Source organism: Harpia harpyja, chromosome 18 (genome assembly GCF_026419915.1).
Source record: "Harpia harpyja isolate bHarHar1 chromosome 18, bHarHar1 primary haplotype, whole genome shotgun sequence".
Lineage (NCBI taxonomy): Eukaryota > Metazoa > Chordata > Aves > Accipitriformes > Accipitridae > Harpia > Harpia harpyja.
This window is the reverse complement of record NC_068957.1, coordinates 7963632-7977488: the sequence shown is the minus strand read 5'-3', so window position 1 is coordinate 7977488 and position 13857 is coordinate 7963632. Positions and strand designations below refer to the sequence as shown.

At 39.6% G+C, this 13857-nt stretch overlaps 1 protein-coding gene across 1 annotated transcript; it reads right to left on the bottom strand.

The window, feature by feature from the left end:
• Window positions 1-223: 223 nt before the first annotated feature.
• FAM199X (family with sequence similarity 199, X-linked) lies at window positions 224-13734 on the bottom strand. Its single transcript, XM_052814110.1, has 6 exons — window positions 13430-13734; window positions 10285-10504; window positions 8366-8515; window positions 7876-8037; window positions 6497-6757; window positions 224-5584 (listed from the first exon to the last, which is right to left on the bottom strand). The coding sequence occupies exons 1-6, from the start codon at window positions 13615-13617 to the stop codon at window positions 5414-5416; spliced, it is 1152 nt and encodes a 383-aa protein (XP_052670070.1). The 5' UTR covers window positions 13618-13734; the 3' UTR covers window positions 224-5413.
• Window positions 13735-13857: the final 123 nt, after the last annotated feature.

Here is a 13857-nt window from a genome sequence, read left to right as displayed (position 1 = left end):
TTGGGTTGTATCATTCACAACAAATAATTGTTTTCCTATGAAACAATTCTGATCAGATTTTGTGGATAACAAACCACACTAGTTAAAGAGGGACTGATTTGCTTTCTGTCAAAGAACAGTTAACGTGCCACTTTATTTGTACTTTCTACCTGAACAGTGAGTATGCAAGCCGTATATATGAATGCCCCTGCTCTGAAGAAGATGCCACATAGTTTCATCAGAATAACTTTGCTATGTCATCAATTTTAATTCCAACCTGTACTTCAATATGCACGTAACTATTTTCAAGTACAATGAAAACTTAAGTCAACAGCATCAGTCACCAGCATTGCAGCTTTCAGTAAATCCTTCACAACTTCAGAAAAATCTCTATAAACATTGTGTAAAGTAGGTACAGAATGTACAGAGGACAGTTTTCTATACAAAAGTGCATTTTAGCAATACAATTAGCAGAGAACCTGGGGAAAAAACCACTCTCAATTTACGCAGTACCATATGCTCTAATCTATACCTCCCATCTCTCCCCCAAAACAGAAAAAAAAAAAAAAAAAAAATCACAAAACCCACTTTCCCCTTGCTTTGGTTATGAACTATATTCAAGGCTTCAACATTACAATTTTTTTTTTTAAATGGAAGAATTTATTTGTAATTTGGAAATGTTTTAAAGTTAGCCAGATGAGAGAATGCAAGTATGATTAATCAGAGTTAACAGTCAAAACAGACAAGCTTTGAATATTACTATGATTTTCCCTTGACAGATTAATAAACTATCTTTGCAAACCTTAAATGGAAAACCGCATGTTGACTTGTCTTTTCTATGCCCAAGAACTGCAAGATCAGTAAGCTAAAGAACATTAAGCCAACAAATCTAACAACATTTTCCATGAAAATCTGGCTTATAAGAATGAACTTCAAGAGCCCCCAAAACAGTCAGGTTTATTAATATTTATAGACCAATGCATCAACTGATTTCAAAGCTGAAAAGACTGTTAGGAGAAAAGAAACGGCTTCAGGCCATTCAGTGTAGATGAACAGTAAATATTGCCATTTTTGTATGTTTCTATATTGTATATGCACTCTGATGTAAATGTGTATGAATAAGTTCAAGCAGGCTGGTTGGTTTGTTTTTTCCCCAGAGAATGATCTTCACAGGTTTCAGACCACAAAATGAGAACTGAAAGTTAAGCCCAGGAAAGTCGTGCAAAGAATTCTCTTGCTCTTCTTAGTAAGCATCCCATACTGAGCATACTATAACCATCTTTTAATCAGTTTCCCAGATAAAGAAAAATAGATATTATCTTAACAAAGAATGACATTAGATACACACACAAAAATTAGACAGGTTTGTCAGGAAGCTAGCTTTCTTCCTCATATTTAAAATCATATTAGAAAAGAATGTTCTCTATTGTTTACAGTCCTCTTGCAATCAGACTTTCAGTGCTCCTTCTAAGCCTTTTTAGCGAAAAAGTTACCATGGAAGCAAACCGTTAATGTTACAGAGTGTAAATTGATTACATTCATATTACAGTGGGTACAAAGCACCTAGACATATAGCTTCAGTACTATGGAGCCATACAACTATGAGCTTTTTCCTGTTTGTCTCTTATTTTGCTTTTAATCTTGACATTTTTTTATCTATGAATAAAAAGCAGAGATTTTATTCTTTTTTGAAAAAGCACTAATAAGAATGCATGATTTTAGCAGTCTGCTACTCTTCTTTATCTATCTGAACCCAATAATCTGTAGATAACTTCTGTAAAACAAAGTGGTAGCCACAATGGCCAACACTCGAATCAGCAAGACCAGGTTTAATTAAAATTCCAACTGTTTGACTAATGACAAGGATATCCAGTATAAATTCATAGAATCATAGAATCATTTAGGTTGGAAAATACCTTTAAGATCATCAAGTCCAACCATTAACCTAACACTGCCAAGTCCACCACTAAACCACGTCCCTAAGCACCGCATCTACACTTCTTTTAAATACCTCCAGAGATGGTGCCTCTACCACTTCCCTGGGTAAGCACACAGCATATTGCAGGGAAAGACAAGAATGTGACAAAAACACCTGCCCCCTCCACAAAATGAGTGTGTCACTAGAACTCGGAAGGATGAGAAAAGGGAAAAAAATGCAAACATGTAGAAGTATGTGGGAACTCTTGAATCCCACAGCTACTTCAGGCCTGAACCTCTGAGACACCAAATACTTGGCAAAGACAACATTCAGGTAAGCAAGATGTTATTCTGCAGTCTTATCAGAACATTCAGAGTTTCTTAGGTTATAAGCATCCTGGGACTACAAGATTACAAAGCTATAAATTATTACCACAGAACCCCTGGAAATCCACTCTCTTCTATCATTTTAACTGTCACACAAGTGACTGAAGTACCCAGCTGGAGATGACATACCACAATCAGCTACTGTGGCACCCAGGACTTTTTCATCCAATGTAACAGATGAGCAACTGGACCCATCTAACCACTTAGACTAATTTATACTTACATGCTTACGCTAAGATCAAGATGGAAATACTATCCTCCCTCATTTCATGACGTCTGGAAGCTAGTAGATGGGTGATCAAAAAGAACTGTACCTCATCAAAATGAGGGGGTCTTCTCTCAACAAAGCCTGAAGGATTTTAAATGCTGAAGAGCTGCTGAAACAGAATAAAGCGACACGCTTTCATGCTCCACCACGCTGATATCACACCTTTCTTACAATTCATTTCAGTGTCTCAGTTCTCTACAGTATTAAGTGTGCGTTTTTCATCAGTGTCCTGGTTTCAACTGGAATAGAGTTAATTTTCTTTCTAGCAGCTGGTATAGTGTCATGTTTTGGGTTCAGTAGCACAAGAATGTTGATAACACACTGATGTTTTCAGTTGTTGCTAAGTAGTGTTTATACTAAGTCAAGGATTTTTCAGCTTCTCATGCCCAGCCAGCAAGAAGGCTGGAGGAGCACAAGAAGTTGGGAGGGGACACAGCCAGGACAGCTGAACCAAACTGGCCAAAGGGGTAATCCATACCATGTGACGTCATGTCCAGTATATAAGCTGGGGGATCACTGCTCGGGAATTAACTGGGCATTGGTCAGCAAGTGGTGGGCAATTGCATTGTGCATCACTTGTTTCATATATCCCAATCCTTTTATTATTTTTGTCATTTTATTATTCTTATTATCATCATTATTAGTTTCTTCATTTCCGTTCTGTAAAACTGTTCTTATCTCAACCCACGAGTTTTACTTTTTTTTTCCCCAAATCTCTCCCCCATCCCACTGGGTGGGGGGGGAAGTGAGTGAGCGGCTGTGTGATGCTTAGTTGCTGGCTGGGGTTAAACCACAACATTGGGGGTGGGGTGGGGTGGGAATCACACTTCAAAGTCACTGCAGAAAATAAAGGTTGTACTGAACTGTGACACTGTACCCACAGCAAAATGTTTCATGATGAATTCATCCATTACAGCCACGGTAAGTTGCAAGAGTTCAACAGCTGCACCCTGAAATTAGCTGAACAGACAGCAATTCAATTTTTTCTTCCAAGATATTTAAAAGAAGCTCCAGATTTAAGTCAATCTAAATCCTCAGTCACTTGTATACTGTTAAGAAGTTTTTGGTATTTCTTCTAGAAGGGAGAGAGCCATCAACAAGCTATTGTGCAGTACAACCAAATACTGACAGGTAACATTCACTTCTGGTTAGTGGCCAAATAACTGGCCATATGGCATAGCTAACACTCAAGTTTAAAACAACATTACATAGTTTTTAATCAGTCAATGGCCAAGTCTGGGTACCTGTTGTCTAGCAGCAGTAAGAGTGACTAAGTTCAAACATACTAGTTTGACTATGGACCTCATTTATTTCTTATTGAAACCCTTTCAGAGGCCATTGTTCAGATATTTTACTGGTCAGTTTAGTTTGAGGCTACAAGGAATGCCACTTCTGAAAGAAAAATACTTCAGCTGTCAGGGCTAAGTCTGTGCAGGACATGCAAAGTGAATGTGAGTAGTCCTATATAAAGTTGATCATGCAGTTCTGCAGGATTGGGCTATATCCTGCAATTACAGGCACCTGTGGCCCACTCTGAACTGCCAAACTCCTTAATTCACAGGAGCAAAATGAAAGTAATGAAGGATCAAGATAATTAAAAACTACTTCCTAAACTCAGAACTAGAAAATACTTTTATCCTCTTTTAAGTTTCACACTGAAATTTAGAAGTATGATTTTTATCTCAGCTGTGGGGGGAAGGAATTCTGTAACAAGTAGTTCCAAGATAAAGACAAAAGCCACCTAACAGATTGTCAGAATTAGGAAGCAGGTTAAAACTACTTTTACCTTCCTACATGAAAGCCACAATTTTACCTCATTTTCTTAGCAAGAGAAATTTCAAAAGCAGATAGACAACAAAAGCAGAATTCTGAAACATGTATTGGTGTAACAACCCACAGAGAAGACACATCCTCAGCTAAACATACAATTAAAAAGCACAGCTGCATTAATTAAGTTCTCCTGCCAACATGAATCTAGATATGCTTCTGGGGAAAAAAAAACACCAAAGTTGTGTGCCACTTGTTTGCACTTCTGTTTCCAGTAGCATTTTTAACTATTGTAGTGTCCTAGACAACTTAATTGCAGATTAGTGTACTTTCAATGCAAAACGATGTTTGTATTTGAATCTTTTCATAGCAATACTAAGGATGTACTGGTCAACCATTAGTAACAATCATACTATAAGACATTGAGCAGCAAAATAACTTTCTGAAGACTAAGCTTGCAAGTTGTTGTTGGTTTTTTTGTTTTTTTAATTCTGCTTCCTAAAGAACATTATTAGGTGTTATTTGTGTTACAGATTCCCTGCACAAGAAGTTCTGTTTCTTGTTTTCTATGTAGTTTGAGATAAGTCCTTTTCTAGAAGTTGCAATTTGTCACAGTACTTTGATTTTGTATGATCCAAGAGCAAGACAAAGAAAGCCCTATAGAACTAAAGATTTTTTTCCTCATGCTAAACAATCTTCCTAATAATGGGAAAGGAAGACAGAACAAGCCAAATGTAATATTAAGTTGGAAAAAACAAAAAAGCTGAAGCATAGTAATGCATGCTTAGTGTCATCCAAACGCACCCCTAGACTTAGGCCTTGCAAGTAAGTTAGCATGTTAGACAAGTTCAAATTTCCTTAAAATTGTATCTATTCAGCAGCTTTTCAGAAGACAATTAAGTTTCTGAAGTCTGTTGCAAAATTAGTCTCAAAAGCTGAAGTTACTCAATACTTAAACCTTCTTACCAAAATTACACTTGAGAAAAGATCTGGTTTATATTGTTAACACTAATCAAATTTTGGTCAAGAAATATATGTAAACAATAAGGATAATACATTTAAGGCTTAGAAAGAACACTGATAAATTCACCCCTGTCACATCAAAACATCCACATCTCCTTCATGGTCCTCCTCAGTCACTTTTAAAGATAGCACTTCTTCATTAAGAAATAATCCACTCAGTCTTTCCTTACGAGCTTGTCTTTGTTCTTTCAGCTGTCTCTTACGTAAGGCCTTTTGCTGTAGTTTCCGTTGCTTGGAACGTTTCTGTCAAAAGACAAAAGACACACACAGAAAAAAAAAAAAGATTTTATTCTGTAGATTAGAAACTACCTTTAAAGCTGGCAAATATAAGTTAACCTCTAAAATAATGTCTGCGCTGAAAAATAACTAAAACGAATTCTCAGAGGTGGTGCAAACATTAATCCAAAATCGTATCTAATATTAAAATATCAAGACCATTTACCACATCTGAGCTATGAGGCACAACATCACCCTGTGATGTTGCATAGCTGAGTCTTTGATCGGAAGAATCTTTATTGCAGGGGAAATATTACTGATTCACAATAACAACCTGAGATGTTGAAGAGCAAGCAGGAACTGCTCTTCTCTACACCTGAAATTGAAATTATGGAGACAGGACAAGTGTCACAGTACTACTTTAATTGAAACATGCTTCAACAGGTCACTCCTCACCAAGTAATCTGATGAGACATGTTGGAAGAATAAACTGAAGAAGCTTCAAAAAGCCTGATGCAACTTCTGGTTGGGAAAAAAACCCAAAACCCAAGACAGTCTTTACCATCCAGAAATTATGCCTAAATTAGGTTGATCAATCTTAAATTTTGGGGGGGTAAAACTGTGTGTTCATTCAAAGAATTAAGTTAGATGCATAAGCCCTTATTCAACCCGCACTCACCTTATTCTAAACAAAAGTAATGAGAAGCTCTACTACATACAAACATCAGGCTTTCACTTAGAAATAATGGGAAGAGCACAAGTTTAAATTCCTTATGGTCATGTCAGAGGAAACAGTCAGCACTGGTTTAGCTAGATAACTTCAGCAGATCCTCAGTTACTAACCATGCTCCTTCAATACAGATATCCCAGTTAAGATCACATAAGCAACCTTAACAAGTTAGACAGCTTAATACACATGTACATAATGAGAAACTTTACTTTTGAATCCCGGATTCTTTCTGCAGCACTTGTGGACAAATTACTATCACTGTGCGCTCGACTCATGTTGGCACTCGAGTTTGAAGCGGAGTTAGCAACACTAGAACCACTGCTGCTTGCTGAGCTGACCATGCTGGCACTGCTGCTGCTGGCACTGGCACCACTCACACCACTGGTACTTGCACAACTGTAGCTACTCCTCTTCCAGCCTTCCCTTGCAGACCGTTGACGAGGTCCGTGTTCCTTGATATAGTTTCTCACCTTTAGAACAGAGGCAGCAGAATTACTAAAGCCTGATAAATACTGTACTGAGATACTCCTTTTCATGGAAAAACCACAATTTGCCTGTTAATAATGATCAAGTTATTGGATCAGTTCAGTTAGTCTTTTAAAACATTTTTCTGTGGCTGCTTAACTCCCAAACCATCTGGCAGTCATCAAGAAAACTTAACTAAGAACTAAATTAATATTTACTTCATTATGGAAGGAAGAAAACTAAGTAACAAGCTTTGGGGTTCCCTCCCCCTTCCTGCCCCCCAAGTTTTCTACTACATAAGTTATACTAATAACATCAAACATACATACATATATATATATATCAGTCAAGTTCAACTGAACTAAGCTGTGTACCCAATGTATCAAATTTGCATATATATTCAAACAAAAGTGGGTGTAAGGCAAGCAATACTTTTCTACTTTAAGAAGATACTTATAAAATGTTTGAAATATGAAATAGGCCAAGCCCATAAAAGCAGTGAACGTTTTCTGTTTTCAATCTTTATCTTCATCATAATCACAAATACAGAGTAACACTGAGGAGTTCAGTTTGGATGCTGCGTCTTTTCCCAACAACACACCACAATAGTACAAAGACTAAGACAACGGTAGCATATATCTACCATACCAATCAGGTACCCTTCTTTGTTATAATCTGTATTTTATACCACCTTTAAAACACATTTTTCTACATCCCTTTTTACATGAAATTTATGGTCTTCCCCAATGAACTCCAATCCTTTAGGAGTTTTAAATACTAGTTTATATACAGTGAACAAATGAAGATGCTCAACCAGCTCATGGTCATGAGGTGGAATACACTTTGTCATAAGCAGTACCAGGCCCACAGCATAACTCATTACACGCACGCCAGCTTAGGCTTAACGTGTGTCGAGAATATATAACCAGTCTTTCATATAAAGGTTTAATACATACAACAACATGCTTTTGAACTGTTTTCCCTCACTCACAATATTGTGCTCTAGTGTTATCTCCCTATATCTAATGATTATGTACAAAAATTGATCACAACTCCGTAAGAGATTTTGCAAGACATATCAGATGCTGAAACCCTGAAGTCAAATGTACAAATCTTAACTCACCTGTTTCAGTTTTTCATCTGTGAGACAGTTCAATTCAATAATGAATTCACTATCTGTAGGTGAGATCTGAGCAGTAGGATCAATAATTTTAATAATATCAAGTTGCTCTCGAAGGCCCATCTCTGTACTGACTTTGCGACTCAGATATTCAATATATTCAACCTAGGACCCAAAGAAAGGCAGGTCATTTTAAAGTATTATTGATTCTAAAGAAAAAAGGACGGACCAACAGAATAAAATGTACTCAAATATCACATTTCCTATGATTCTAGCCTCATTGAGTATCCTCAAAAACTCAGGGTGAAAGCTTGAGTACACGTTAAACTGCCTACTACAGATGCAAAAGACAAAATTTAGTTTCAAGAATCAAGTAGTACTGCATAGGTCTGCATTTACACCTACAGCAAACCGTATATCTTTTAAGATGTGGCACCGATTGACAGTTCTTCTGTATATTACAGTTCTCACATAGCAAAAAAGTCAATTTCACCTGTTCATCATTTGTCATTGCACTCCATGGAAGTTCATCGAGATTCCTGTGCTTGTTTTTCTTTTTTGGAAGCAGACAAGGAGAGCTTGGAATACTAGGTATAACATCAGAAAGTACATCACTCCCACTTGTAATGTCACTGCCAGGCAACTTGTAATATGCAAGAGAAAGAACAAAGCCTTAAAATACAGTAGGCAGATTTAAAATCATTCTAACACCATTAACAATTCAAAACACACCATCAAATTAGCAAAGCATTGCTTATCTATGTACTCTAACAACTTCTTAATAATTACTCATAACCCTGCAGTACTCCTTTGAACCTTCCAACAAACAGTAAATGCAGCAAACTCAATTCACACTATTCTCTACTTATGAATCCTGTTTTTAAAAATTTGCATTTAAGAAAACAGCAGAATCATGTGGCATCTCAACTATTTCCTTTCTCCATCAGTGTAAATTGTCCATTACAATCCAAACCTAAATCTAAACCTCCCATTTTAAAGCATAAGTCTAGTTTAAAGAAGATAATTTCAAAGCAGGTTTGCAATTCATACCACACCCCACAATTACACAAGACAATTCAATTAAAATCACTGTCATTTTGCTGGAAGCAACTGCAGAACTTTAGCTAGCTTCGTTTATACAACTGACATGTAATTTCTGAATGCGCTTCCAGTTAAAGCGTGACAGTCGGATTACTCATGCTTAGATTCTGCCAGATAACACCATAAAGAGCTACAAAAAAGTCTTTCCAAAATTCTACAAGTCCAATCAAGTATGTCTCTCAAGAAATGCTTGCTTTAAAAAACAAAGAGTCATTTAAAAAAGCTAGTTACTAGTCAAACATGCTGTCAGCTAACTAAGACATGGGAAATTGCTTCTTTTCAAAACAATCAACGAGTTTATCAGCCAATTAAAATTTTACAACTCAGTGAAGCTCTGAATCTTTGGGATCCAATGTGAGTTGTTCCTACAGGCTGTGTTATACAAATGCACTTGTAACTTCTGTGATACGATATACATAGCGACTAGCTGTTAGACTAAAACAGTAAGAAATTCAGAGCTAATCTCAGTCCATGTTATCTGAAGTTCATTTGCATCTTCTGGAACAGGATGTGCGCCTTCTTGAAATCAGTGTTTTCAGTCCTTATTCTGCACTTAGAAGACTCTGTACATGCTTTGACTAAGCTTTATGACAAAATTTAAAAGTATTCCTCGGTATATTCTGAAGCACCATGTTTCCTGTTTCAAAGTTATGTATACGTTCATAGTTGATTTAAGTCTATAATGTAAAAAGTCAGTTTAAGTCTATATAAAAAGATTTGCATATCACAATTGAAAAACTGCTGAACAAAGAAGACTACCACAAACTAGAGATACCTGACCAGGACTGCATCCAATACAGACTAAGAAAAAGGAGGACGTGATTCACTTTCACACTTTTCCTGGTGAGACAAAGTGAGCTCTGTACTCTTACTTGGCCCAGAAAAAAAGATGGAAATAGGCTATGGCAAGAGCTTCTACACTTTACCTAGGTGCCAGCGCCATTCCAAAGGAAGATTTAATACAACCAAATCACTGGAAGCAGACATCTATAACCAGATTTCATTACCAGGGCAGATCCTCAGTACAAAGGATCTAAGCTCATGGCTACAAGACACATGCTGGTCACTAAAACCAAACTACCATAACATATAAGCATGTCTCTTTGAAGAGCTGACCTTCAGTGTCTCCTCCAGATTAAGAACGCTGGAATAAAACGGAACAAAACATTTTCTTTATCACTGAACATTCAGATATCTGCTCTTACATTCAGTACTTACCAAAAAACAAATGCCAAGGACTTTTCAGTTAAAGCTAAACCCAGCACTTAATAGTCTATACAAAATTTTACATTTACAGTGGAACTAGTTTACCTGCCATTCAAACTCGCTGTCTGACCAATCCCAGTATGTGCTGATAGAAGAGGAGACATCACTGCAGACGCTACCCTCGGGGAACAAATCAAAAGAGGTGAACTCCTGGTCATCCAATAGAGAGTAACAGTCATCTTGATCACCGACTGAAACCGATGAGAACAGCTCCTCACTGCACTCTGAGCTGGCTACGCTGGTTCCACAAGACGTCAAGTTCCACCTGCAAAACAGGACAAAACAAAGAGAAAGCAGCAAACGTTGGCATCATGTGTCCTGAAAAATTCTTTTAAGCCTCATAAAACTATCTCCACTTTGCCTGTCAGTAACATTACACGTTGATTTTATTGAACTAAGTTATAATAATGTAAATTGAAGTATTCTATTTTAAAATATTTTTAAAGGTCCATAAACAACACCAAAGGGAATTCAACATTAAAAACAGCAAGGCAAAAATGCATAAAAAGTTCATATAATTACACCTTTATTTTAGTATATTAACAGTTTCCAACCCAGAGCCATGATTCCTGTAGTGTATATATTGTCTTTTTTTTTTTTCGTTGTTTGGTTGTTTTAAATACACTGAACTAAAAATATAATTTCCCATATGTTGGGATATTTAAAGTTCCATGTGAATTGAAATAAGCAAAACTAAGAAGTAAATCAATTGGACTTCAGGACAAATAGGAGTCAAAAATAAATTCGAGGTTGATAATCCCACACAAAACTAAGGCTTAGTAAGGAAAGACATTATGTATATACCCAAGGCTCCATTATTCACTATTTTCAACTCTGAATGCCAAAAATATTGGACATGCTGTTGCAATAAGACAGCGCAAAATGGGAAAATGACCTGTGTGAAAATGCTACCATGCCAGAACTAAGCACTCTTTTCCCCCTCAGAATTTCATTTAACAACCTAGTTAATGCTGCTGCTAAAGGAAAGCAATTGAGGACTATAACTTCACAGAACAGGTTTTTTTAATCTAATGAGAGTAAGCCAGAATTTAACAAGCTCGTGAAATGAGTCTCCATATCTGGATTTATTTTACATATTGGTAAAAAGTAGGTCGAGACAACCATGAGTCAGCACAGCACTGCAATATGGCCAAAACAATTTGAAAAGGGCTTCTAAAATTCACCACACAAACCCACTCGATCAACTCCTTTTCCACCAGCCTATCCACTTCAGCCTGGCTAAATTAGAAAAACATTCTTCTACCCAACTGCAAAAGCTGAGCAATGCCATCACCCAGAAAGGCTGGTCCTCACTGTCGTTATTTAAGCTGCACAGCAGCTTGGCTAAATATGTTTGTGATGGACTCACTCCCACATTTATTTGGCCAGCAGTGAATTAATCCAATGTTAAATACATTTCAAAAACTTTTCCTTTAGCAGATTCAGGAGATCTTGCCCTCCCTCCCTTTCTGCATCCCTTATACACATGCGATGTTTTACTGGCACAGACTTTTGTGGGCAGGGCAATCAATCGGTACAGAGTAGAATATGGTGACACACACGTGGTGACACAGCATGCCTTTGAATATTAACTGCAGCTTCAGTATTCATGAAATATCAATGAAAAGAAAGGTAGAGTAGACAAAAGTTACCAGACCTATCAAAACACAGGATGAGGTACAGGGGCTTTACCACCAGCCAAGTACGCACAGACGCTCCAGGTATGCAGTATCATTGCTGGTATAGGCAGTCAGCCCTCACCTTCTCATACCTAGGGGGCCCTGCTGTACTTGCTGGGGTGAACTGGATTAACAAGAAGTGGGAACTACATTAAAATCACTCATAACTTTAAAAAACAGAAAGCCTTATGCGAACACCACAGATTGAACCGTGCATCTGCAATGGCTTCATCAGTACAAGACGTGGCACGTCCTTGCCCAAAGGAGTGAAATACCCACTCAGGAAGCCTGGGTTACAAACCTGGGTTTATAAAATGAGCAAGCCTGAATAACGCACTCAGGAGTTAAAGACAATACAAAGAGAAATGTACGATTTGGTGAATATCACACATTTACGTTACATCTATGCTACAAATACATCTTACTGTTTATGTCACAATTGGGTCTTAGGAGATAACTCGATCATGGAAGTGTATCATATTTGATCGAGGCCCTTCATGCTGAATCATTTAAGAATCTATAAGTAAGGGCTTGCTCTTGTGAATGACACTTTTAAAGTGTAATATCCATAATTTCATACAAATTCAATTGAAAGATTACCTTATTATTCACTCTTCGTTACAGTGTCGTAGAAACACTAATAACCAGCAAAAGTATCTTGCAGCTCTGGAACAGGAACTAAAACTATCCCACACGTACGTTCGAGACTGAAATCTCACAAACCATTCTCAAAAAAACCTATTGCTATATTCAAGTTCAATGCTGTGCATAAATAATAGCAGGAGTAGGTTTTTAGGTAAGCAGGACTGTGGTTTTAATTTTATGAGCACAACTGGAATTTCTTTGGAGACCTGCACTTGCATTTTCAGAATAGGCCTTTCCTACAAATTACAGACAGAACAACTTGCCCTTAATTAGTAGCATGGGATGGAAATGTTTCTGCAAGAATCGCTGCAGTCACCAAGCCGCCTGACTCATCCCGAACCCCTACAGGTTTGCTTGGTGTCCACGCAAGGCCTGCTTTTTTTAATTACTGTAAACGCACCACTCTCTAGCTGCCCATCCTACGGCGCTCAAAGCTGCCTCTGAAGAAACTCGGAGAGGAATAAACACATGTTAAAAAACGACCAAGCTCACGCCAACAACCGTAACCTTACCAGCCAAGACCGGACCAAGCTCATACACAGCCCTGCCAAAGCGAAGCGCAACCCAAGCCGGGGCGGGCGGGCGGGCTGCCCGCAGCAGCCGCAGCCGGAGCGCGGTCACACCCCCAGGCCGGCAGCGGGCAGGAGAGCGGGGGCAGGCAGCACGGGCAGCCCCGACCCCGCCGCTGCTTCTGGGGCAGCCCGACGGGCCCCCGGCGAGGGGCGGCAGCCGCCGCCGCCGTCGCGCCTCCGGCCGCCTCAGCCTCAGCCTCAGCCCCGGCCCGGCCCCCGTCACCCCCGGCATCACGGAGCCGCCGCGGCCCAGCCGCCTGCGGTCCGCCGGGCCCCGCGGAGCCGCGGCCGGACCTGTTGGAGTGGAAGCGGTGCAGCGGGTCGGTGCGGTGGCAGGACGAGAGCTGGCAGCCGAAGTCGCTGACGTCCAGGCAGCCCTCCTCGCTCAGGCTCAAGCTGCCGCCCCGCGGCGGGTGCTGATGCGAGAGCAGCGGGCACGGCTCCTCGGGGGCCAGGAACTTCTCGTACGGCTCCTCGGTCATGGCGGCGGAAGAAGGAGGAGGAGGAAGAAGAGGAAGAGGGAGGCGAGCGCCTCACGCACGCAGCGGCCGAGCCGCCAGCGCCGCCATCAGCGGCCGGTCCCGGGACGCGCCTCAGGCTGGCGGTCGGCGCGGAGAGCTCTTTCCGGCGCCGGCCCTCTATGGCGAGACGACACGGCGCCCCCTGCCGCGGCGGAGGACGGAGGGCGGCCCACGCGGGCCCGCCCCCAGCACGCGGCCCCG